Source organism: Heliangelus exortis, chromosome 9 (genome assembly GCF_036169615.1).
Source record: "Heliangelus exortis chromosome 9, bHelExo1.hap1, whole genome shotgun sequence".
NCBI classification, from domain to species: domain Eukaryota; kingdom Metazoa; phylum Chordata; class Aves; order Apodiformes; family Trochilidae; genus Heliangelus; species Heliangelus exortis.
In genome coordinates this window covers 16,276,433-16,300,293 of record NC_092430.1, presented here as the reverse complement: position 1 = coordinate 16,300,293, position 23,861 = coordinate 16,276,433, and the positions used below count along the sequence as shown (strand labels likewise).

At 50.8% G+C, this 23,861-nt stretch overlaps 1 protein-coding gene across 3 annotated transcripts; it reads right to left on the bottom strand.

Moving 5' to 3' along the window:
- Positions 1-829: 829 nt before the first annotated feature.
- MASP1 (MBL associated serine protease 1) lies at positions 830-23,592 on the bottom strand. 3 transcript variants are annotated; one of them, XM_071752343.1, is made up of 11 exons: positions 23,183-23,592; positions 20,724-20,949; positions 14,457-14,634; positions 14,071-14,202; positions 13,396-13,592; positions 12,954-13,101; positions 12,336-12,454; positions 11,396-11,474; positions 6,826-6,963; positions 5,824-5,898; positions 830-3,420 (listed from the first exon to the last, which is right to left on the bottom strand). In XM_071752343.1, exons 1-11 carry the CDS (start codon positions 23,575-23,577, stop codon positions 2,525-2,527), a joined length of 2,583 nt encoding a protein of 860 aa, XP_071608444.1. In that variant the 5' UTR covers positions 23,578-23,592; the 3' UTR covers positions 830-2,524. The 3 variants fall into 3 exon arrangements, with proteins under 3 accessions (XP_071608444.1, XP_071608445.1, XP_071608446.1); XM_071752344.1 differs by lacking the exon at positions 23,183-23,592 and adding an exon at positions 21,933-22,023; XM_071752345.1 differs by lacking the exons at positions 830-3,420; positions 5,824-5,898; positions 6,826-6,963 and adding an exon at positions 9,556-9,766 and having other exon boundaries at positions 23,183-23,572.
- Between the last annotated feature and the right edge of the window lie 269 nt (positions 23,593-23,861).

Below are 23,861 nucleotides of genomic sequence, written 5' to 3'. Positions count from 1 at the left end.
TTATGACTCATCTATTACAGGGCAGCAATATTTTTTAACTTGTCCCCACTCTGTCTAGGCTCAGATCCTACAGCTGGTGGCTTAATGCTCAGGGGACTGTGCCTTGATTTTATTTTTTCTCTCTCTACCTCTTCACCCCTCTGATGTGTCTAACCTGTGAGCCATCCAGCCAGACGAGCTGCACTCTTCACCGCTGTCAGCTCAGAGCCACCTGGCTCTGTTATATACTGAAATAATAATTTCAGTTCTGTGCTGTAGAAAAATAGGGATCAATAACCCATCTCTCAGCCCTGGGTCCAGGCACATGGCAGGGAACAGTTGCCATGGTTGTAAGCTCTCTCCATAGGCTGGATTTTCACAGCTCATGGTGCAGAGAGGAGATGCCCGGCAGTGCTGTGTCCCTGCCAAGGCTCCCACCTGTGCTTGTTGCAGAGCCTCTGCTGTGAAGACACTCTCTCAGTCCAACAGCTAGTGGGGATGAGTTGATTTTTCACCTCTTTTAGAGCAAATTTCACATATCTGTTATTTTTTCCACGTCAGCTGAGCCCAGATTTAATTGTTCTTCTCAGCATAAATATTGCTGCACTCTGCTCCTGCCACTGCCCCGTCTTCAGCAATGTGCTAAGGCTATAAATAAATTAAGGGCAGGATGTCATCTGTTGCCACTTTTTTGCAAAGTGTGTTCATGACTGGAGGGGGATCTGCCTCAGCCCACAAAGCCGCATGAGCCATGGCTGAGCAGGGTCAGTGTGAGAATCCCCCTGGGAGAAACCAGCAACCAGCACTGGCCATTTTCCTCTTGAATAAAAGCCTCAGGGCACAAAGTCAGTACATATCAAAGTTTTATTTTGTTCTCAGGAGGAAGATTACACAAAACCATCCTTACATGACGTGGGATATTTTACAGAATGTAGTATCAAAAAGGAAATATATATATATATATATAAAATACCTTGCAGTTACATGACAGAGCCAAAGAGTACAGTTCTTAGCGTGTCTGCAAATTTGACCTTCATTAGACCTTCTTCTCCTCTAGGCTCTAGAAATGGCTTTTTGTATGATGGCAAAATGGCAGTGTCTCATACATTGTTGACTTCTTCCTTGCATGGCAAAACCAAAGGAGGAGGAGAATCCCAAAGAAGGCTGGAGGCACACAGTGAGGACAGGGGGGCAATCTTGGCATGTTGCTTACAGCTATAGGAGGGCTTTGCTGGCAAGTGAAGGAGCTGATGTCCCTGCTAGAGGAAGGAAAGCTCACCTGACCTTGGTCCTTGGTGGGGCTTACTTGTTTGCTTGGGCCATTAGGGGAAGCTGAGGAGATAAGAATATTCCTGGTGTGTTAGGTGAGTTGGGCCCCAACTAGAATGACTTGGACAAATACAATAGGCCACAAAAACCATGAACATACACTGAACAGCATCAGTAACCTGTAAATCAGCCAAATCAATGGTCTTAAAAAAAGTTAAAAGGGACTAGGTTCTTGCAAGGATGAATCCAGTGCCCTGCAGGATTACCCAGGCCCCTAAAGAAGAGGTGAAATCCCAAGGAAGGACATTTTATCTGGAGTTATTTTGCTGAAAATAAGCATTGCTTAGGTGCAGCAGATATGATGCTGTCGCATGTGTTGGAAAACTTTCCTTGGGAGGTCTGTTGAGGCTGAAAACTATTCCAAGAGCTAGTCTGGGAGTAGTAGTGGAGAGAGCTTGAAGTAATAAGAGGACTGGAGATGTTTTGGTGGCTGGAGGTGAGGGTGACATTGAGTCTAAACCCCACTCTCTGTCTCCTCTGTGGGACAGCCATCCTGCATAGTGGGGTAAGGGTAGCCCATTTTGGTTGGTGCTGACTTGGCAGCAATTAGCTTTCCAGCCATGGCTGAAGTTTAGTGAAAATGTGGATGCATCTTCACATCCCCTGGACAATGTGGACATCACCTGTGTTGCCATCAGGAAGGGAATTTTATTTGCAAATAAAAATAATAGCAAAATCCAAGGGCTCTCTCACCACTCCTTGTACAGAAAAGATTTTCTACCTTACATTTGTGGGGGACCTGTGAGGTCCAGGCCTGCCCACATAGTTTTCCTGTGCTGTCTGTAGCCTCTCTAGCTCCTGCAGTTGTGTTGTCTGATGGGAAGATCTGGCTGGAGGACCCTGGGTCTGGGAGCAATTCCTTGTGCATGGCCCAAAGCTTTGGTGGCAGGGAAATCCTGTCTCCATCACTGTGCCTTTGTCATGTCTTAGAGGGAGGCTCCCTGGGAGTGTGGGTGAGGTTTGGAGCTGAACAGCACAAGCTGAGGACACCAGCTGGGATCTTGCCCTTTGCTGCCTTTCCCCAGCTCCCTAGCAAGTATTTCCTAAGAGCACGAGAGAAAGGATGCTGGACCAAGCGAAACAAAGGGTGTGGAGGGCTGGCAAAGGCCTGGCATGTGCTGAGCATCGTGGCTACTGCTTGCGAAAGACCGGAGTCTGGAGCACATTAAACAAGAACAACAAGAAGAAGAGCTGTAGTAGCAGGCTGTTCAGTCACTCATCTCTCCAGCTCTGGGTCCAGAAATGTCCACCTCTCCGAGGAGCCTGTTTTCTTCTCCACCCAGTCCACATAGTTAGAGACTTTGGTGTACACGCCATACACTTGCTTGCTGCCACACTCCTCAGGGCCGCCCCATGAGACCAGCCCTTGGGCCACCCACCTCCGAGTTCCTGGGTCTTGGATGACAAAGGCTCCTCCACTGTCTCCCAAGCAAGTGTCCTTCCCACCTTCATAGTACCCAGCACAGAACATGTTCTCAGTCACGCTGTAGTTCCCCGACCGCGACTCGTAGCTGGTCTTGCACTCGGCATGCAGCACCACTGGCAGCTTGACATACTGCAGGATGTCAGACAGTGTCCTCATCCCTGAGCTGATGATCTCATCCACCGTGATGTTGGGGTTGGAGATACCCCAGCCAGCCACCAACCCCAGCGTGTTGGGGTGAGGCCCCTCCAGCTCATGCTCAAACTGGGGCAGGCAGACAGGCATGACGTAGTTCCCCATGGTCACCTTCTCCTTCAGCTTGACCAGAGCGATGTCGTGGTTGTAGTTTTGGATGTCAAAGTCCTCGTGGAGGATGATCCTCTCCACTGTTCGGTTGATGGCCTCCATCTTGTTCCTCACATCATGAAGGGCCAGGTAGACTGTGACGTGCTCCTTGGAGACAGGGATAACAGTCTTGTCTCGCCGCTGGGAGCGGAGCACATGGGCAGCTGTCAGCACCCAGGAGTCTGAGAGCAGGGCCCCGCTGCCAAACCATTTGTCATTGGGCACCCGGGACATGTCCTCCACCACAATCAGGGCCTGCCAGGGGAAGAAGCCAGGCTCCGCGTTCCGCCCGCCAATGATGCGCTTGATGATGCCAGGCAGAGAACGAGCCGGCCGGCCACACACTGGGGACAAAAAGGACAGGACAGTTAGACCCAGCACTTACCTACAAACAAATGAAAAGAGACCTGTTATGCCACACGGATGGTTATCTTCAAACCAAATACTCACTCGTGTCTTTTTTTTTTTGTAGATGGAAACTCTTTTCCTTTTCTTAGTGGACAAAGCCCATCCTCCCTGCCATCTTTACCTTGTCCTGGCAGAGTGTGCTTCAGAGCTTGGAGCAGGCTGGGCATTACAGCCCATCCCCTATGCTAACAGGTCTTTGGGGGTATGTTTGGGAAAGGAACATATCTGCCCTTGTGAAGGGCTTTGCTTCCTAAAGGCAGCCCCAGATCCCTTTGTGTCTTCCTTGCCTGGTGGAACCATTTCTTGTGGCAGCCGTTTCCCCTCTTGGAAAAGGGGCGGTTTATTGCAATTCCATGAGGATGGTGGGGTGACCTTGTTCAGCCCTTGTGTATCTGGTCACAGACAAAGAGGCCAAGCTGAAGCCTAGGTGCAGTGACCCAGTGTGAGGATGAGAAAGGACCCAGCATGCTGACGGTGACTCTGAGAGGGATGGACAGGGACCAGTCTGTCCCTGGGGGAATCAAGCCTTGAAACAAGGGCAGTGCTGGTGGGTCTGGTTCATGCCTGTGGGTCTGGTTCATGCCTGTGGCTGCACTGTGGAGTGGGAGTCCCAGGGTGATCAATGCTTGGGAGTGCCAATGTCACTGGGAGCTGATTTGGGCTTTGTCCTTTCAGTTAGAAGAGTGTGAAATCCCAGCAGATAGGTGCTGGTCTCATCCCTCCGAGTCTGCAAGGGAAGCCCACATCCTCCATGGAAAATGCCAGGACTCTGCCCTGATGCCTGTGTGCTGGGAAAGAGGGTCTGACACTCTTCAGGGTGATGGGATCGGGGCTGAGAGTCATCCTGGCAGCCAGGGCAGGATCATGAGGAGCTGCTAAAGTGGATTTGTTGCAGCTGGGGTCTGCTGCTAGGAAAACTGCCTCCAGCAGGGAGGGAGAATGTCTCTGAGTCTGCTCCACTTCCCTGCCTTTCCCAGAGCTGCGAGGAGCTGAAAATGTGCTCAGGCAAATAATTCCTGTGTTTCAGCCCAGCTGCACTAAAGTTGATGGCTGTTGCAGTGAGATGGTTTTAGAGGAAGAGCATCCAGCCAAATATTTATTCTATTAAATTATATATCAAAAATGCTGACCAGGCTCCAAATTTTCCCACTAATGACAGAGGCAGAAGTGGAGTGGCCTGGAAGAGAAGTTTCTATTGATGGGAAGGTGGCGTGAGACATGGGGGAAGATCTGACGAGCAGCTGGCCAGCTGCTGCCTGCAGATCCTGATCTCGAGAGAACATCACCCTCTCTCTGGGATTTTTCATTTTCCTGAAGTCTCTCTGACTTCTGTCACTAATCAGAAGGCCTGGAAGTGGCCCCTGGAAGCAGCTATGGCCTCAAAAGATGTCCCCATATGCTCCCAGCTCAAATTAGTTCAGGCTGAAACATCAAGGAGAGATGCAGGGAGCAGTCACTGCAAGAACTGCCGCAGCCCTGGCCTTGGAGCTCCATGGAATGCTGAAAATTTCAGAGTGTCTCTCTTCTGTCCCTGCAGGCTCTCAGTGTGGCTGAAGAGCAGATACATTTCATGGGGCAGATCCACTCCTGAACCTTGGGGTGGCTGCAGCTGCAGTTGCTGCATGGCAGCTGAATCACTTCACTTCTGCAGAGAATGGTTCCTGCACATCCCACCACAACCCACACCCAGAGCTGCCTCCAGCCCCCAACCTGGCAGCCAGACCTGTCCCCACTGTGGCCAGCCAGGGCCCCAGGGATTTTTGTTTAATCCTGAATGGGCACCTGGCCTGGAAACTTGCTGGCTGCAGACATTTCTGCCACTGCTCAGAAGTTTTTTCATAGATGCTCATCGAGGATTTTTCCTTCCCTGTGAAACAGATGGGTTTTTCTGCAAGGCTTGGAAAGGTGCTAATTGCTCCTGGGGGACACACTGTGAATGGAATCTGACAGCCAGCAGTGCTGGGCTGGTAATGCCCTGCCCTTGGCTGGAGCCATCTCGAGTGATGCTGGGGGTTGAATGTGGGAGATCTGCCCTGGGGATGCTGGTGTCCTTGTCTTCTGGAGCTCGAGGAGCCCTAACAGCCGGGATGACTGTGACCCCACTGCTGCCTTCTAATTCCAGGGAGACATGCCTGCTGCCCAGTGCCACCACTGCACCCTGACCATCTGGGTCAGCAGGAGGCCTCTGTCCCCACCACCCTGCCAGCCACGTATTGCAGGAGCCGGTGGTGCTGTCACCAGGAGGGGACAGATTAGGGAAGCAGCAGCTCAGATAGTGCACAGAGGCATCCCCCTCCCACCATGTCCCTGCTCTGCACCCCTCACCCCAGAAGCAGTACCTGGTCGGCAGGATGGCAGCTTGGTCCCCAGCTCTTCACTCCTCCATACCCCAGATGCATCACACGTGTAGGTGGCTGTAAGAGAGGAAAGCATGAGCCCTGGCTGATAGCATGGGGTGTCTTTTGCAGATGTTGCCCAGCCATCAGGACACTTCTGTACCCTTTTCCAGAGCAGGACATGACCTCCCTTTTACACTTTCTGCGCTCCATTCCCTGAGAGGCCCTGGTAACCCTGTCCCCATGCAGGATTCATGCCACCATCCTTGGTTTTGTTGCCGTGAGTTGTCTTGGCTGGGAGCTGCTGCTCTGTTAATGCTGGCAGTGCCTGTTCCCCTAACACACACCAGGTGCTGGGACCAGATGTGTGGGGCAAGTGGGTGTCCAGGGGGATGTGAGCAGGTAGGCAAGAGTGTGAGGAAGTCCTTTGGCTTTGCTTGCTGAGGGAGGAGGAGGAAGGAGGGCTGGGGTGTGTGTGCACACCCCTTCTGCTGCCCAAAGCTGGGTCTGAAGGGTGCAGAGACCTGTGTTGCTTGGCAAAGCATCTTGTGGTGTCTCTGTGGTTGTGGACAGGAAAATAAGGCCTAAACTGAGTCTGCCATGGTCCCATGAGCCTTGTGGAGCCCTTGCTGGGACTGCTGGACCTGCTACTCTCTCCAGAGACACAGAAAATTTCATCTGCTGTGGGGAGCAGGTGTCAGGGTGAGAAGGCTGAGCTCAGGAGAGCAGCCACACTGCTCTGTTGAGGCTGTGAAATACATGGAAAAAGCACCAGGCAGTCCTAAACCCATCCTACCTCATTGTGGAGCAGGATGCGGCCCATCTGACAATCTGCTGAGGTGCAGATGCAGGGTACGATGTGTGTAGGCTACCTCCAGAACCTGCTGCTTGTGGAAGATGCCCAAGCTGCCATCCCAAGCTCCCCCCTCTTGCAAACACTCGCCCGGATGGCCACGCACCCACCCACACTGTGACATGGGGACAAGGCCAGGGCCCCACGCTCACCGCTGCTGTTGGGGGCCATGTGGTAGTAGGGGTGCTGGCAGTGGTACTGGATGGCTGCTCCATATGTGGTGAGGTTGTTCCTGGAGGAGAAGGTGACAAATCCGTGCTCCAGCTCCGGCGGCTCTTTGCAGTCAGCAACTGAAAGCCAACACAGAAGTGGGGGTTGAGGTCTGTTTTGTGGGGTTTCCACTCACCCATCCAGCAGGCAGGTAACATGGGCTTTGGTGTGTGGTGATGGTCTTATGGGACAGAGCAAGTGTAGTCCTGTATTCCCTTTCTCTAGGGCACTGCAGCCTGGCACTGTGAAACACCACCATGGCCACTCTGGAAGACAGGGCATGTGTCTGGCACAGCTCAACAGGCTGTATGACCAACACCACTCATGCTGGTGGAGATCCCAATGCTAGGAGTCCCTTCTGAGCACTTCATAAATGCAAGATCTTTCTGCTGTACCTTTGAGGGGGGAAGAAACCTGCACTGGCAGGTGAAAGTCATTGGGAGATGCTTCTGGAACATGTCTTCAATCCTTAGGGGTGGGCAGAGAAAAGCAGGGAGTGATTGACTGATCTACACAATGCATCCAAGGAGCTCCTCTATGCACAAGGCATGGCCTAATCCATCCTCCTCTGGGTCTTGCTCACCAAACAGTGCTGGTTAGCACTTGCAGCTCAGGCTAAGCAAGTCTAGGTCCTGTTTGTCTTGTGACAGCAGGAGATGAAGGACACTGAAAGCACAGCTCTCTGGTGTGCAGGCAGGGTGGAGTCCAGCAGATGTGTGGTGAGGTTATACCTCCTCCATTCCCCAGGACATGGGCAGGTTCAGCTCTCCTTCACTCTTCACCCATCCCTGGTGTAGGCTCAGAGTGTGATGGAGGGAGAAGGATTTTCAGGGTGCCACTGCTCTTGCTCATGGCCTGTTCATGGTCCCCTTTCTCACCAGCATCTCTCACAGTGGCCTGCCAAGCCTCTCCTCACAGTTTATCCCCTGGATTGGGTTTGTGCCACCCACCCCACAAAGGATTCCAGACTGCAACGTTGTTCATCCACCAAAGCCAGGAGTCATCCTGTGGGAGCTGTGGCTCCCTGCTCCATGGACAGCTCTCAGCACACTTGGGTGATGCTGTGGAGCCTGTCACTGGCCCATCCCAGGGGACCTTCCCCAGAGGAGGGCAGGAAGGGTCTGAGAAACCAGGACATGGAGTGTTGTGGGGCTGCGTTCTATCACATTTAAGATAGGGGGTTGAGTAGGGGATGGGTGACTTTGCAGAAAGCAGGTCCTGTGGATCAGGCATGATGTGAACTCTGTGAGTCTCCATGTGCTCCAGGATGGGAAGGGGGTGAGCACAGGAGCCCTAACTCCTCATACATTGGTCCAGGCTAACAGAGATGAAGCCCCAGCAGCAGAAGCTAGCATCAGGAACATGCACTGATGCTCAGGGTTGCCTGACTTCTTGGATGACAAAAGACTTATTTATGGCACAACACAGCAGCTCACCATTCACTGGCATGCCCTCTATGCAGGGACAGCAAGTGATGGGACAGGTGTGTGGGTGCAGGCAGGTTGGGTGGAAACTGCGTACCTGTGCGTTGGAGGGGGACACAGATCCCTGTCACTGGCCCCAGGGTGCCTGGCTGGCCTGAGCTTTCCTGCTCTTTCCATGGTGCCTGGGCACACAGTGCTCCTGTGCTGTGATGCCAGCAGCTGTGGGACCTTTATAAGGTGCTGGGGGACACTGAGGCTTGCAGGAAGGAGGGAATGGATGTTGGGGGACCAGCCTGGCTTGCACAGCTGCTCTGCGTTGTTAATGGCTGCAGAGCATCTCCTGCTGCCCTCTCTGTGTGCCCCCCAGGCCTGATGTCTGGAGAACGGGCTCTTGCACAGATGTGTTGCCCCACCCACTGTCCTGAGTCCTGCTGAAAGGGTGAGGGGAGGGAGTTTGTGCCATGGACCTTTCCAGACCTTCCCCTTGGGGAAGGGGCCAGGTAGCACTTCCATCTTTGCAGGACCAGAGCTAGACTGAACTCCTCAATACATACCTCCTCCTCCTCTCCCAGCCTCAGATCCACATCTCAGCACCCTCGTAGTGAAGTCCCCAATGCCTCAGGAAGCCCTGGGGTGTATGCCTGGGGCTCTTGGGAACAAGAATGGGTCCAGATACTGGAGGTCTGACCTCTTCCTCCAGCTGCAAGTGGCCTGAGAGCAGCCTGTCTTCATCTCTGCTGGGCAAGCAGTGGGGAGCAAGAGGGAAGAGGAGCATCTACCCCCCTGCACCAGTGCCAGGGCTTGGTGCCTGCAGGGAAGTGCTGGTGTTGCCAACCTATCCTCCAGGCCTCCTTACCCGGAGGGTCTGGAAGGATCCAGGATTCTCGGAGAGAGAGGAGAGGAAGGAGTGTTTCTTATTTGTGACTCTGGGTCAGGGAGGAAGGGCAGAGGGAGGTTGAATCCAAACAAACAAGCAAACAAACAAACAATCAGGCAGCCATGCCTCGTTCCTTGCGCAACCGACGCCTTGGAGGGGGAGCCGAGCTGGGTTGAGGCATCCGAGTGGAGGGGGGGGGATGCGGAGGATGTGCCGGGAGCTGGCAGTAGCCCGCGGTCCCAGCGCCGGGCGGGCACCCCTCCTGGAGAGAGGGAGAGGGGGGCGGGACGGCAGCGGGAAAGGGCGACTCGGTTCCAAATTTCGTTCCCGCTTGTGGAGACGGAGTTAAGAAAGCACCAGGCGCCGAGAGGTTAAGAGTGTCATGCCGGTTAGACAAGCCACGGAGATGGATTTGGCAGCCGGGCTAGGGGCAAAGGGGACCTGCCCCGGGTACCGGCCGGATCAGAGCGGGACATGGAGACTCAGGCTGCCCGCCGGGGCGGCACGGCCAGCGCCGGCCTCACGCAGCCACTTGCTCCGAGCCGGCTCTTCCCTCTGTCTGGTTGTCGGCTCTATCCGCAGCTGCACCGAAAGCGGAGGGGAAGGAGGAGAGCAGAGAAAGAAAGCGCAATTAGTAGATGAGCAGAGAGAAGCATGCAGGAAACCCAGCCCCCCAAAATATCAGAAATCGTTAATGAGCGCCCGGTCGGCCGTGCGCGAGTGCCGAGGATGCCGGCGGACACAGGGCCGTGCCGGGGACCCTCTCGCTGTGCTCGGCCGGGGCAACCTGGGGACAGCGGCTGCGAGAAGCTGTCACGGGGTTGTGTTCAGCCTCGCCAGGCCACGGAGCTGGATTTTATCCACCTTGGCTGAGAAGTTTTCTATTTTCTGCATTGCTTTCTAAAAGTGTTTCTGCTCGTGTCCTGCCTCTGCCCGGCGTGCCAGGGAGCCGGGGAGCATTGCAGCCTGCAGGCCGGAATTGGCCATTTAGAGGTTTCTTGGCTTTCCAAAGAAAAGTCTTAGAAATGTAATGTAGTGAGTCAAATTACACAAGAAGGGACCAGTTCTATCCTGGCTGGAATAATGCAGGTAATAATTTCAATTTTCTCAAAAAAATAATTCTTTTTTGGTTAAAAATATTTAGGTGGAGGGTCTTTATTTTTTTTTAATTAGGCAATTCCAATTTTTATCTGATCTCTGCTCAAGCTGGATGAAATCAATAGGAGACTGTGGCAGTGAAAGTAGTAGGAGTGAGGAGTCCCTTGTCAGGGCAGAGGCACTGCTAACCCCACACTTCCTAAGGAGCCCTTTCAGATATGAATCTGTCTAGCAGGTCTGAAAGTATCTTGTTTTCCACACTGAGTGAGAAAACATGAATTGAAACTCTAGAAATACTTTCCTAAGGAAAGATCCATAATATCATTAATAGAGAAAGGATCTGCTCAGATGAGGAGAGCCTAGACCTGAACATCACTTGAGAACATCTTCTGTCTCTCCTGGAAGGTCTAGGGACCTTCTCTGAGCATGTTTGCTGCTTTTCTCTTCCCTGGACCAGCCTCACAGCAGACTGAGCAGCAGTGAGAGCCTCCTTGAGGGCTGAGTGTTTGGGGGAAAGAGAAAAGGTGCTATCAGTTGCAATTCCCAAGCTTTAGCTGAGAGAGGAGCTGGCTGAAAGAAGAGATGATGCGAATTGTCAGACATCTTTTCAAATGACATCTCCTTCCTTTTCTCCTGTTTTGAGGTTTGTAAATATCCAGGCAACTTTCCTCTCCCATTTCATTTATCTGAGTGGTGCCCAGTTCAGGCTAGCACATGGGACCTTGCTTATGCCCTGGATCTTAGCAGCCTTCCCATCAGGAAGGAAATTTGGACCAGGAACCTGATTGTCCCAAATTCTCCCAGATTTATCCAAGTGAGCCAGATCTCAAGAGCCAGAGTTGCTCTTTCTTTCATGGGGTGACAGCAAAGCAGCTCACAAATCAAGTTCTACAAGTAATCTAAATAAAAACACCAACCTCCTGCTGTGGCATTTGGACTGAGACCCGTTATGTTATCCAAGAATGAGCCAAGAGCTTTGCAGAGTTACATAGCCTCTCTGGCTGGGTTTGTGTCTCTGAGTAAGGAACTCCTCTCTGGCAGGGCAGCTACTTTTAGCACAAAATTATTTAAGTGAGAAAAGGACACTGGCAGGGTGGGAAAGGATGTCCTTACTTTTGCAGATAGGGATCTTGTTACTCCAGGTTCCGTCCTTTAGACACTCGATCTGGAAGGAGTCACTTTCCAGGTCATCCTGTGCAGAAGATGCCAGCAAAAAAGCATCAATGTACAAAGCAAGCAAATTCGTCTCTCTATAAAACACCAATTTATTGATGGTTTAGGCAAGAGATAGCCAGACCTCCCTGGAATAGGACTTTATTCTAGATAAAAATTGCAATATAATCATAATGAAAAACTTGAAGAGTTTTCTTCTTGGCAGCAGCTTGGTGACATGATGAGTGCAGAAGAACTGGAGACATTTATTGCTGCACTAGGTTCTGGGTTGGGTAGGGAGAGGCTGCTCTGCATGAAGGATTAGTCTGGGAGGAGATCAGAGAAATACCCAGCTCCATGTTGGAAGTCAAAGCAAGCTACTGGTTTGGAGGAAAGACAGCTAAGCTACCCCGTGAGTCCCTGTGGTTCTCAGCTGTTTGCTGGAGAGAGCTGCCAAAATACCAGCCCTCTGGACTTGCTGAAGCCATCCCAAAGTCCTGGAAGATCACCTGGACTGTGGAGGCTGATTTATGCAGGGCTGCCCAGGAAGCTGAGCCAGCGCCTGCTGAGATGGGGAGCAGGCAGAGCCCTGGCAGATTCCCTGAGGCTTTTGCTGACTTCTTCTCTGCCAGAGGTGCCATATTTGGTGTCCTGTGAGCTGGCTGGCTGCAGAGGGATGATGAGAGAGAGGCTGACTCAGGAAAGTACCATCTCTTCTCTTGCTATGCATCTTTGGGAAGGAATGTTGGTAGATCTCATACAAGGGTTTGCCCTTGCCCTTGGGAAGGGGGTGGGGATGGTGTGTGGATTGTGTTCACTCTCTCCGAGGTGCAATGGCACTGGGAGTAAGGATCCCCCTCTTTCTTGCCCTGGTGCCCAGCTCCACACCATCACCCCTTACCTTCAGTACTTTGTATCCAGTGTTGCAGCTGATGACAACCTGGTCTTTGAAGGTGTACTTGGCTTGGGAAGGCTCGATTTTCCCATTGATTGGTGGCTGCACCAGTGGGCATGTATTCCCTTTGGATAAAGAGCAAATAAAGGAAAACAAAACTCAGATGAATCTGTGGAGGAAATGGACAGTCCCGGCTCTTCCACTCAGTCCCTGTAGCAGGGTCCAAGCATCCCTGCCCTGCTCTTGCTATTAACCTACACTAATATGGCTCAGCCAGGCTCTTCTAGAAGGAAGGGGGATCCAGGTGTTTCCCCCAGTCCTGGGCCACTTCTTGCTTTGGGCATTATGAGGCTGGGAGCCAATAACAGTAGCTTTTGAAATTATCCTGCACCAAACTGCACTGCTTTGCAATGGGGTCTTTTTTAAAGGACCATCTCGCATAAGAAAAAAAAAAAGAGCCCTTTGATGGAAGGGGTTCATATTATTTTATTCCTCTCCTGTGAATTCTGGGACAGACACTTTCTGGAGACATGGACCACAAAACTCAGGATCTCCACATGCAGGGTTTATGAAGCCCTTCCTATTGCCCAAGCCCAGCAAATGGAAGAAAGCAGCAGGACTTACCAATTGCTGTGTATGACAGCTTCCAGCCCCTGTTATCTCCCGAGTTGTCACTGTGGAAGAGGATCTGCACACTGTTGGTTTGGGTTTCAATGCGTCCTGGGGACTTCTCTCCACAGAAAGGGCCAAACTCCCTATGGCCAGCTTTGATCTGTCAAGGGAAAGAAGAATGTGTAGCTTGAGTGGGGGTCTTTTGATCTCTGAGGATCACTTCACCCTGAGGCTGTAGTGGGGTCAGCTTAAGCATCATGTGTTGGGGGGATGTGAACTGCAAAAAGGTCACTGTTGGCTGAGAAGGTCAAAATCAGATGTGATAAGAGACACAGGGTCAATTGACCAGGGGGCTCCTGCTGGCTTCATCCACCCCCATTCAGACAGCGACAACTTTGGTCCCATCAACAGGGCACCAGAAGAGCAGGAGAGGAGTGTGCAGAGCCCAGCTCACCTTGATGTAGTCATATGGACAGGTCACCTCAGGGTGGTCTTCCACATCAAAGCTGTCCTCGAAGCTCAGGGTGATGAAGAAGCCCTCCTCCAGCTCGATGCGGTACAGACAGTCTGAGCTCTTGGGGTAGGGGCTGGGGAAGTCAGCGCTGGTGACCACCCCACTCCTCTGGGTGTAGAGGTTGTCACTGCACTCCACTGAAACACAGCCATAGCTCCCTCAGGGCCCTGACAGCCACATCTCAGCCCTGACCACACTCAGGAGCCCTCCAACTGGAGTGGGGTCCACTGGGTGGTCCATAGACCCTGAATATAGGTCTATGCAAGGAAAACCTCACATAGCCAACCTCCAAATGTGCCTGTGGCATAGCAAGGGCTGAGTGCTAGTCCCAGCTGATCTATATGATGCAAATCCAGATCAGAGGTTAAGCATTTTCATTTCTTTGATTTGAGGTCTATAGCTTATTTGAGCATAACACATGGGAGAAACCACATCTTCCCACACAAGAGGACTATGAGCCTTGTGCATTTTCCAGTCTCAGGCTACTGGTTTGTAGGCACCTCACCCCTGCTGGCAGCAAGAAGGATTGTTTTGTCTGTGTTTGGTAGGCATATTGCCTGCTGAGGGACCCCTCTGTGTGACCATCCCCACATCCAAGGTGTGTCTGGGCAGTACCTTTGCAGGTCCTGTTGTCGGAGTGGAGGATGTAGCCGAACCTGCAGGAGCAGTAGTACCCGCCAATGTAGTTGTGGCAGTAGTGGTCACAAGCCAGCTCCTCATCACTTTTCTCCAGGCACTCATCCACATCTAGATAACAAGGAAGGGAGGTCACCCTTCACCCCCCCCCAACATCACTTCATGTGGGGAGTTTTGCCACAGCGTGGAAAAATTAGTTGTCCCACATGGTGGCTCACATGAGTGCCCGGTGAGTCCCATATGGCCCGAGGGCTGCACAAAAGAACTTCTCTTGCTAGGGTTCCCAAGGCTGGCCTGGGATGTAGGATAGCAAATTTGTTATGCTGTCCTAGCAAGAAGGCCCCACAGGCTTAACCACTGCTTACCCACAGCTGTGTAATGGGCATCGAAGCCAGTGAAGCGTTCCTCATTGGAGAAGTCAGACCTGAAGGTGAGCCCCATGTAGGGCCCTGGAGAAAGGATCACTTGCTGGCCAGGAGCCTGCTCCGTGTCTGTTGTCTCCCTGCCACAGAAGGTTGCCAGCTCCTGGTCCTCAGCTTCGATCTGTTAGCAGAAAGATGGGGTGAGTGCAGTACCAGGCACCATCTGGACTTGGACCCAGAGGGCTACAAGGAGGGGACCAGTGGGCACACATTGTCATTTCATCATGCATCCCTTTACAGCGCAGCCATGCCCTGCCTTCAAGCAATATAATACATGTGGAAAAAACTGTTTTTTCCTGAAACACGCCCCCCTCCTCCCTTTTTTCTTGACGTTTTCCTCAGGACTATATCAGTTTTGACCCCATCTCCTTCTACAAATCCCACTCCCAGCCTTGCTTTTGATAACAACCTTTACAAGCTCATTCCCAGCACCCTGCCTGCTTTCCCCCAGGAGATTTGAATATGAATAACCCCTCTGCTGAGGAATTTGATGAATGCCAGTAGTGAGCTCATGCCAAGCCAAGCTATTGAGGCCATGATGAAGCGTGCAGCCCCCCAGCCCATGCCCAGGGAAAACAGATGCCTGCTAAGGGACCCACATGGTCCCAGAAGTGTTGCAATACCACCCCCAGCTTCCATGGCCTCACCAAAGCAAGACCCTCCTCTGGCTGCATCCCTGCCTCCTGGAGACCCTTGGGATGTGCTGGCCAGGGAGGGTCTGGGGCTTAAAGGGAAATTTCCCAGGGCTGAACAAGCAAGCGGAAACTCGCTCACACCAGGGAAAGCCAACGTGGAAATGGCAACTCAGCATGCCTTGACATTGCCTCCAGATATTTTCCATCCTCTCATACAAGCTGGAGCTGGCCAGAAAAGAGAGAGACTTTCCGATGATAAATTTTGAGAATTTGGAGAAAAACACGCGCACTGGGACAAAAACCCAATTGATTTTTTTTTTTTTTTTTGGTGAAACAGCATTCTGAAAAAAAAAAAAAAAAAAAAAAGAAAACAAATAATTCGGGACCCATCTGGTTTCAATCCAATCCCTTTGAAATACACTGTGGAGCTCTAGAATCTCTTTTAAATCTGCAAGGAAGATTGTTTTGAAACGAAACACTGCTTCAGACTGAAAAAGGGGAGCACCATCACTAAAAGTGAAGGCAAACAGCAATGCACAGCCCGGGCTGTGCAAGCACGTGGCATGCGGCCTGTTCTGCAGAAACTGCTGATTCTTAAGGAAACCTGTGGGAAGGGGCAATTTCCAGCTAGCTCCTCTCTGTTGGACTGGTGACCATCACCTCTGCAGGGACATCCAAGCCACTGTGTGAGCTCCCATCCCTCTCATCCAGCCCCAGCCAGCATGGGACCCGCAACACAGCATCCCCAAAGTGCGGGAAAAGCTCCTCGATGCCCCATGTCTTGGGCCCTTGATGGCCCAAGGATGCTCCCACCATGGGGCCAGCCCAAGGACTACTCTCAGTATCCCTGGATACAGCCCCAGAGAAGCAGGATGAGGCCCGGGAGAGCTGTGCTCTCCTCACTGAAGGTATCCATGGCCTCTTATCTGTGATGGGTCCCATGCCCCAAGCCGCAGGGAGCAGAGACAGCCCTCCAGCAGTAAACTAAACAGAGAGGTCATCATCCCTGGTTAATATTTGCTGCTTCTGCTGAGGACTGTATACTTTTTCATAGATCATTTACATCCAGCGAGCAGGCTGGTAATTAAATCCTGGTTGTTTGTTTGGAGTTTCTCCCTCTCGGGTCACGATGTCGACGTTTTCACTAGAGAAGATGTGTCCCTGAGGGAAATATCAATTGCCGCAGAGAAATTCCCTATAAAAATACGCTGAAAGAATCCTCCTTTGAAAAATAAAATATAGTGACACTCTCGTGCCTTAAATTTACCCTTGCCACTGCCTCCTGCTGTATTCCTGGTTCTGTTTGCCTCCTTGTTCAACTTTCTGCCTCTCTGTTAGAGGCAGATGGAGATTCCTCCCTGTCTCTGGTTCTGTCCCGGTGCATTTTGGCTTGGGCTGTGGCTAAGAGAAGTTGGTGACCCAAGCCATGTGGCTCCCTGCTTTGCCCCATATTGATTACCCCCTTTGGGACAGGAGGCAAGAGCTGGGGTGCCCCAGTTTGGCATCAAAGAGATGCTGCCCCAGGGCATCAGTTGCTGGGGATGCTCTGGAGATGGCTCCTGCAGTGGGTGGGTTAACAAAATGCCATCAAGACCAAGGGGAATTCAGCCCAAGGTTCAGTGTCTGCTGCTACAGAGGAGCAGGCAGCCAGCAATACGGAAACGCAGCCGCCAACCCCCCCTCCAGCCCTCCAGGAATGCACTAATTGGACTGATGAAGGCCAAACATACCACTTGTAATATATATAAATGGTTCATTAGGCAGAGAAATCACAGCACTGGGCTGAAGACACTGGGAACATGACATGGGGAGGAGATGCTCAGAGGCAGGGAAGGGCATGGGACAGCCCCTGCCGAGCTGCCTTGCAGTTTAAGGGCATGCAGGGAGGCACCACCCAGATGAACTTTTTTTTTTTTTTTTTTTTGGTAAAATGACTGATGCTGATGCTGCCTGCTGGAAGTTAGGCAGGAATGGGACAGCCCCAGCAGGACCCTCCATTTAGGATCCTGGAGAACCTCTCCCCAGCATGTATGTGTCTCTCTCCAGTTTATGATGTACATTTATGATGTACATTAAGGGTCTTTTTGCATGCAAATGTGCACCTGAATTTCCACAGGAACATACATCGTAGCCTTGCTGTGATGGAAAGGGGAGGATGGCTGTTTTCACCCACTGTGGACTTAGCTTGGCATCTTGAGACCATTCCCTTTTGTGGCTTTCTGTGCCCACATGCTCTATTTCTGGGCCAGGTCTGTTCCCTGGGGCCACTTAGGGTGCAAAGAGAGTTCTCCTGCCTCTATGCATAGCTGGAGAAAACCATCACAGATGGGCCCTGGGCTTGAAGGAGTGAAGGGAAATCCCTGTGATGTGTGATAAAATCTTCCAAGTCTCAAGCATGTGCCATCCTGAGTCAGGAAGCAACAGTAGGGATTGGGGTGAAAAGATGTAATCCCGCAAGGACCATGAGCCAACAAGGACTTGCCATGGGCTGACTGATGGGAAACTCTCTCACCACAGGCCTCATCTTCATTTCAATCAAGAAGCTGGTCCCAAGCTGGCTGCCAAGTCCTCAGGGGATGATTTCATTCCAGGGCTTCACCGAGGGATGCGCAAAACCTCATTGACAGAATCTCAGGCTCAGATCTCCTAGAGAAGCTTGGGAATTTATTTGGGAAAGCCCTTCAGAAGTCAGGATTTCACCTCTCATCACTGGCCCTCCACTGGACTTTCACGTCCCATCTCCCTGCCTCTGCTGCAGCTCTCCTCAGTGACACTAGTCAAGTCACTTAACAAGTCCCAGACATGGTTGTGGCTTTCAGGGTCCCCCAGGCCAGTGCTAGAGACTTTTGTGCAAACGTGCTGGGTGACCACAGAAAGGAACTGGGCAAATCACAGTGAGACCCACCACAAATGAGAAAGCCCCAGATCAGCTCCCTGGTGACAGCAATGAACTGGGCAGAGCCTGCCAAGGAGCACAGAGGAGGGCAGGAGCTGACAGCCCAACCACCCAGGTTTTCACCTGGGAAAAAGCTGTCTCCAACACACCAGAGCCTGGAGCTCAGCATCCCGAGGCAGTGTGGCTCATGTTTCCTGCCTGAACATAGGTGTTTTTGGGGTGGCTGTTCCCCTCATTCCTCCTGGCTCCTTACTGAAGCACCACTCTTTCTCTCTGCCATCCCGATCACCAACCAAGCCTTCTGGACCATCAGCATTTCCTTAGGCACTGTGTTCTTTTTATATATACACACACAAGCACACACATATGTGCATATATATAAATAAACAACTATTGTTTTAATTAGCCATTGTTTCAGAGCTCTGGAAATTGTTCCCTTCTGAAGACCACCCCGAAGGCAGAGATCTGAATGGGTTTACAGCTTGCCCAAGGCTTGCTACTCAGGGTGACCTTCCAAGGAGGAAAGGACAGCAAAGGCAGAGCATGGTGGCTTTCTGCCTGTCCTGAGCTGGGTCCCCACCTTGCATCAGGGCTGCTCAGCCCCCAGTTTGATCTCCTTCTTAGGGCAGTCAAGATGATGGAGACCCTGACAGGGAGCACACACTCAAAACCAGGCTCAGAACAAATCTGTGGAGGAGAAGTCCATTGAGTGCCATTAAACACACGTATTCCACCTGTGGCTTTCTGGGCATCTTCACTGAGACTGGCAGAGTATTACAGAGAGGAACCTATATATGTTGGGACTATAACTACACTGTAAAGCCATGCACTGTTGGTCTCTGTCAAAGAGAATGCTGATGCTGTTTTTACATCTTGTACTGATGCAGACAGAGAATGGACACACAGACCCAAGGAATAAAATATCCACAGAATAATTTGCTGCTCTCCTCAACATCTTCTAAGCTGGTGTTTTACCAGCATCAAGATTGTACCCCTACCCAGCAAAGTTGCCTATGGATCTGTAATCCATTCATTTTCAGTACTTTTCAACTGTAATTCTGTGGTGGAGGCTCTGTGAGCCAAGTTACAGCCCCAAGCAAATTTATACAGCTGAGATCTAAATCCCTGTGAAAAATGCCTCCTTCTTATGGAAATACAGTGGCAAGGAGAGATATGGTGCCAAGTTGGCACCATAGCCAAATATCAGGGAGCCTTATGAAAAAGGAAAAATGAGCAGGGCATGAATGGCGGGAGGAAGGGTAAAGCTTGGAATGGGGAAAGTTTCCAAGAAATCTGCTCCTTGAGCTTATTGGGTTTTTAAAGCAATATATCTCTATATATGTCCCTGGACTTTGTGCTTGGAGAAGATCCAGGAGAAGCAGAAAGAACTAAGCAAACCTTAGTGAGAGATGTTAGTAGCAGAATGAATGCCAGCACAAAGGGGAAATTAAAGAAGCGAATAACAGATTCTAGTGGAAAAAACATAAAAATGTTACTCTGTTTTCTTAGGGCAAGAATAAAACAATAATTACAATTAGCTGGCAACTAGCACAAAGGCTGAGGTCTGTGGTTCCAGACCTGGATGCAATCTCCACCTGCCTCTGTGTGGAGGGGTAGAGTGAGGCTTATTCTGAGTGATGGGATAAGGCATGTTCAGCCAGGCAAAATTAGAAAACACCTGCTTGCTGCTGCTGTTCTTCTAGAAAGCAACAAACCTGACCAAATTCAAAGTTATGAGAACTCAGCTTGTCCTGGATGTGAAGGAGGCTGGAGAGTGACTGGAGAGACCTGTAGTGCAAGAGGCAAGGATGATCTGTGGCACTGCAGTTTGGCCCACCATGGTTACTGCCCAGCATTGAAGTAGACTGAAATCCTTTGTGGTTTTGACCATGGGAACCTCTGTATCTTGTTTGAGCTGTGGGTATTTGCCAGCAGATTTGCTAGCATTTGCCCCCAAATTTGTATCTTGTCTGTAAAATGGGTTTGTATTGAACCCAAGGGAGTATTTGGGTCTGTGGCCTGCAGCTTATGGAGAGTTCTGTTTGCAAACTGAAACTTGCAGACTCAAGCTCAGGCCTAACCTTTTCATTTTGCTTCACTGGGGGCTGGAAATGTTGTCCCCCAGGGCCTGTGAGCCATGGCCAGGGATCCAGGCTGCACCCCAATACATGGCCTGGCAGAAGGTGCCCAACTCAAGGGGCTTCCCTGCATGTGCCTGGCACCAGAGTGTCTCTGGCTGGGGGTTTAGGGTTTCATCACCCTGTAGGTGTGTAAATCCCATGAAATGTATATCTCATTCACAATGAGAATTAGGTGCCCAAATGCTTTCAGAAAGGTGCCCCTCTGTGGGTAAGCTCTGAATGCAGTGTCCCAGTCACTGTTAGTCCAATGGATGCTCTACTCTCCCTGTTGTCCACTGGACTGACAACTCGTGTGCCAAATACATGGGGAAAACCAGTTTGTTCCCAGATTTTCCAGCACTTCCCTCTCTCATCTGGACAAACAGGCCTGCTGTCTACCCCACCATAGAATCATACAATGGTTTGGCTTGGAAGGGTCCCTAAAGATCATCTAGTTCCAACCCCCCTGCATGGGCAGGGACACCTTCCCCTAGCCCAGGTTGCTCAAAGCCCCATCTAACCGGGGCTAAACCATGTGCTCTGTAATATCACAGCTCACCTTCACATAGTCATATTCACAGAGGTAGGATGACTCCAAATCAAAATGCATGAAGTACAGCTTAATTTTAAATCCATCAGGCACAGAGATATTCCACGTCACTTCCGAGTCACTGGGATAGGAATCAGGGAAGTTGGGAGACTGGATTTCCCCAAACATGTCTGTCAGCTCAATAGCATCTGCTATGCAAAGCAGCAAGGCACAAAAGGACCAGGTCAGCGGGTACCTGGAAAACATGTGAGGAGAATAAATGAGACTCTGTAAATGCCCAAACCTGTTGAGAGCTCTGCCTCTTTTCCCAAGTGGGTCACACAATGTCACACACTTGAAAAGGCTGGGAGGGGAGATGCAGCTCCTTTTCACTATAAGCAACCCCCTCACTAAGCCACAGAGAATTTGAAATGAGGGTGGGAGCTTCCTGTGGCTCCCAGAAGGGGAAATCTCCTTGACGGGTGTGTGGCACAGGTGCCACGTGTGATACAAAGACACCTCCATGTCTCCCTTCCAGATCCAGGTGCCATCAGCTCAGTGTTTCTCATGCTTCTTGGAGCAGCAGCATCTGGCAAGATGTCCTTTAACTAATGGGACTCTGATGGGCAAATCTTCATTTAATGAGAGAATAAACATAAGGATGCTTAATAAAATAATGATGCTTTCTAAATCAGTTTAATGAAAGCATCATGGCAATAACTGCTAAGTACCACTGTTATTATTATTGCTTAGTCTCATCCTCCTAAATTGGAATTGTTGACTCTCAATGAACAGTACTTTGCAGCTGGGCAGGGATGGACCAGCACCCCAGCAGAGTAACCCAGTATGTTACTCTCCACTATTTTCTGTTTTTCTCTTCTTCTCTTCTCTTCTCTTCTCTTCTCTTCTCTTCTCTTCTCTTCTCTTCTCTTCTCTTCTCTTCTCTTCTCTTCTCTTCTCTTCTCTTCTCTCTTCTTTCTTCTCTTCTCTCTTCTTTCTTTTCTTTCTTTTCTTTCTTTCTTTCTTTCTTTCTTTCTTTCTTTCTTTCTTTCTTTCTTTCTTTCTTTCTTTCTTTCTTTCTTTCTTTCTTTCTTTCTTTCTTTCTTTCTTTCTTTCTTTCTTTCTTTCTTTCTTTCTTTCTTTCTTTCTTTCTTTCTTTCTTTCTTTCTTTCTTTCTTTTCTTTTCTTTCTTTCTTTCTTTCTTTCTTTCGTCTTTTAAATTCTTAGAGTACCACTCACCTCAGATGCAGAAGCACACAGAGGCTGAGATCCTTAAAGATCTTTTGTCATCACACTCAGCTTTTAAAAGAAACTTCAGCCTGACTAGTTCATCCCAACTTCATACCAACTTCTTTATCCCAGGGGAGGGCAGAAAGGACAGGTAAATCAGTGTCAGCCCAGCTGACCTTGCACCAGCCTCAAGCTCCATTTGAGCATGAAAGTGAGCATAAACCAAGTTTTCCTCCATGCAAGGAGAGAACACTGCCTGTGCTGGAGGTGCAAAGACTCCCATGGCATGGGACCCAGATGGAGAAGCAGACCTCAGGCTCTCTACACCCAACGGAGCACAGAAATTAAAAGAAACATGCAGGAAATTAGAGCCATTAGAGATGAAAATTTCCATTTTCTCAAATAGGTACTAAGGCCTGGCAAAGGCTTGTAGGTGTGCATTACAGGCGCTGGAAATACTCACATGTACACGTACACCCGGTTTAAAAATCAGGGCTTGACTTAGGTATGCTAGTAAGGAAATTGAAGCTATATAAGCGGATTATTTTTAACCTGTCTGTGTTCCTTCAAAACCAGGGCAGTGGATTTCTGGGTTTCGTTTGTGTAGTGCCATCACTTCTCCCAGCTCTTCATTACAAAACAAAGTTAATGGGAGCTAAGAAATTTGGATTGATTTTTCTTTCAAGCAGAGTGAGGTTGAACATGCCTTTTTTCTGACAGCTTCTCGGAAACCACAAAAATGTGTGAAGGGAAAATCTGTTTCTCCTCTGGTCAGAGTACATGCATAGGGCTGGATGCCCAGCTGGTGTAAGTGGGCATCACCTCCTTGACCTGAACAGGCCGTTTGTCGGCGCAACTCTCTGCTTTCCCTTTAATCAAAGGAGGCAAAACAACATCAAACTTCTTTCCCATGTCAGGAAAATCTTAACCTCACATAAAAGTGATAAACGACCATGGCGTGCACAGAAGCCTGAAGCCCATGCTGCTCGTCCAACCTCGCTCGCACCTTTGGCCCACGGAGGATGGTGGGTCCAGCGTGCCTACCACCCGAGGCTGCCCGGGGCTCTGCCGCGATGCCGGCACGCAAGCCGAGCAGCAGCACGAAGCCCAGCCACGAGCAACGCCTCGTTCCCTCGCGGGTGGGGAAACCAAAGCCAGGGTCACCAGAGGGAAAAACCTTCCTCGGTGGGATGGCCCCCTGCCCGTCTGTCCTCCCAGGCTGTGGGACCCCGGGGTCAGCCCGTGGCGGAGGTACTCACCTCATTTTGCTGCCGGCAGAGTTTGCCGATGGGTTTAGGGAGGAGGATTGCTGGTTGGTTTGCTGGGGACGGCTTTGCCTCCTTCCAACCGCTCCGCTGTCCGCCTTATCTCCGGCCAGAGATTTGTGAGCGTGTGCGCGCCTATGTGTGTGTGCGTCTGGAGTTGTCTGGCATTTTCCATGCAGGTCACGCCTTCCCCTGCCTGCAACCGTTCCCCACATCCCCACAGGCAGGCGGGCAGGCAGAGCAGAGCAGACCTGCCTGCAGCGGACCCGTCCTCCCCGCCGCTCCCGCCTCTCCCGCCGCGGGGCTGCCCGTGCGCTCCAGCGAAAGCCGCGGCATTCAGTGAAGTTTTTGTCTTCCCTAATCTCCAGAGTTTTGTGTGTGCATCCCATGCATATTGTGTTTTCTCTCTCTCTCTTTTTTTTTTTTTTCTCCTCCCTTACAGCCCGCTTTGCCAGATGGCTAAAATTTGCCTCTCAATAGGGTCGGAGGCTCCAGCAAAAACAGAAGGCAAGAACGTGTGAAAAAAAACCTGTGCGGGGATAAACAGCTTTAGTCGTGGTGCTGCAGCTGGGATCGGTGCTGGAGATTTGCTTTCGGCTTCTCCAGTCATGCCGTGCAGTGTTTAGGACGGGAATCTGGTTTCCAAGAAACTTTCGAGTTGTGACAGTCCGGT

Bases quoted from the DNA above. Each gene is read 5' to 3' on its own strand.
- MASP1 (XM_071752343.1), bottom strand. From the start codon at position 23,577: ATGGGATGCACACACAAAACTCTGGAGATTAGGGAAGACAAAAACTTC. The intron at 14,635-20,723 runs GTGAGCTGTGAT...TTCTGCTAACAG, and splicing joins GTGAATATGACTATGTGAAG to ATCGAAGCTGAGGACCAGGA. The intron at 13,593-14,070 runs GTACTGCCCAGA...GCTGTGTTTCAG, and splicing joins CGACAACAGGACCTGCAAAG to TGGAGTGCAGTGACAACCTC.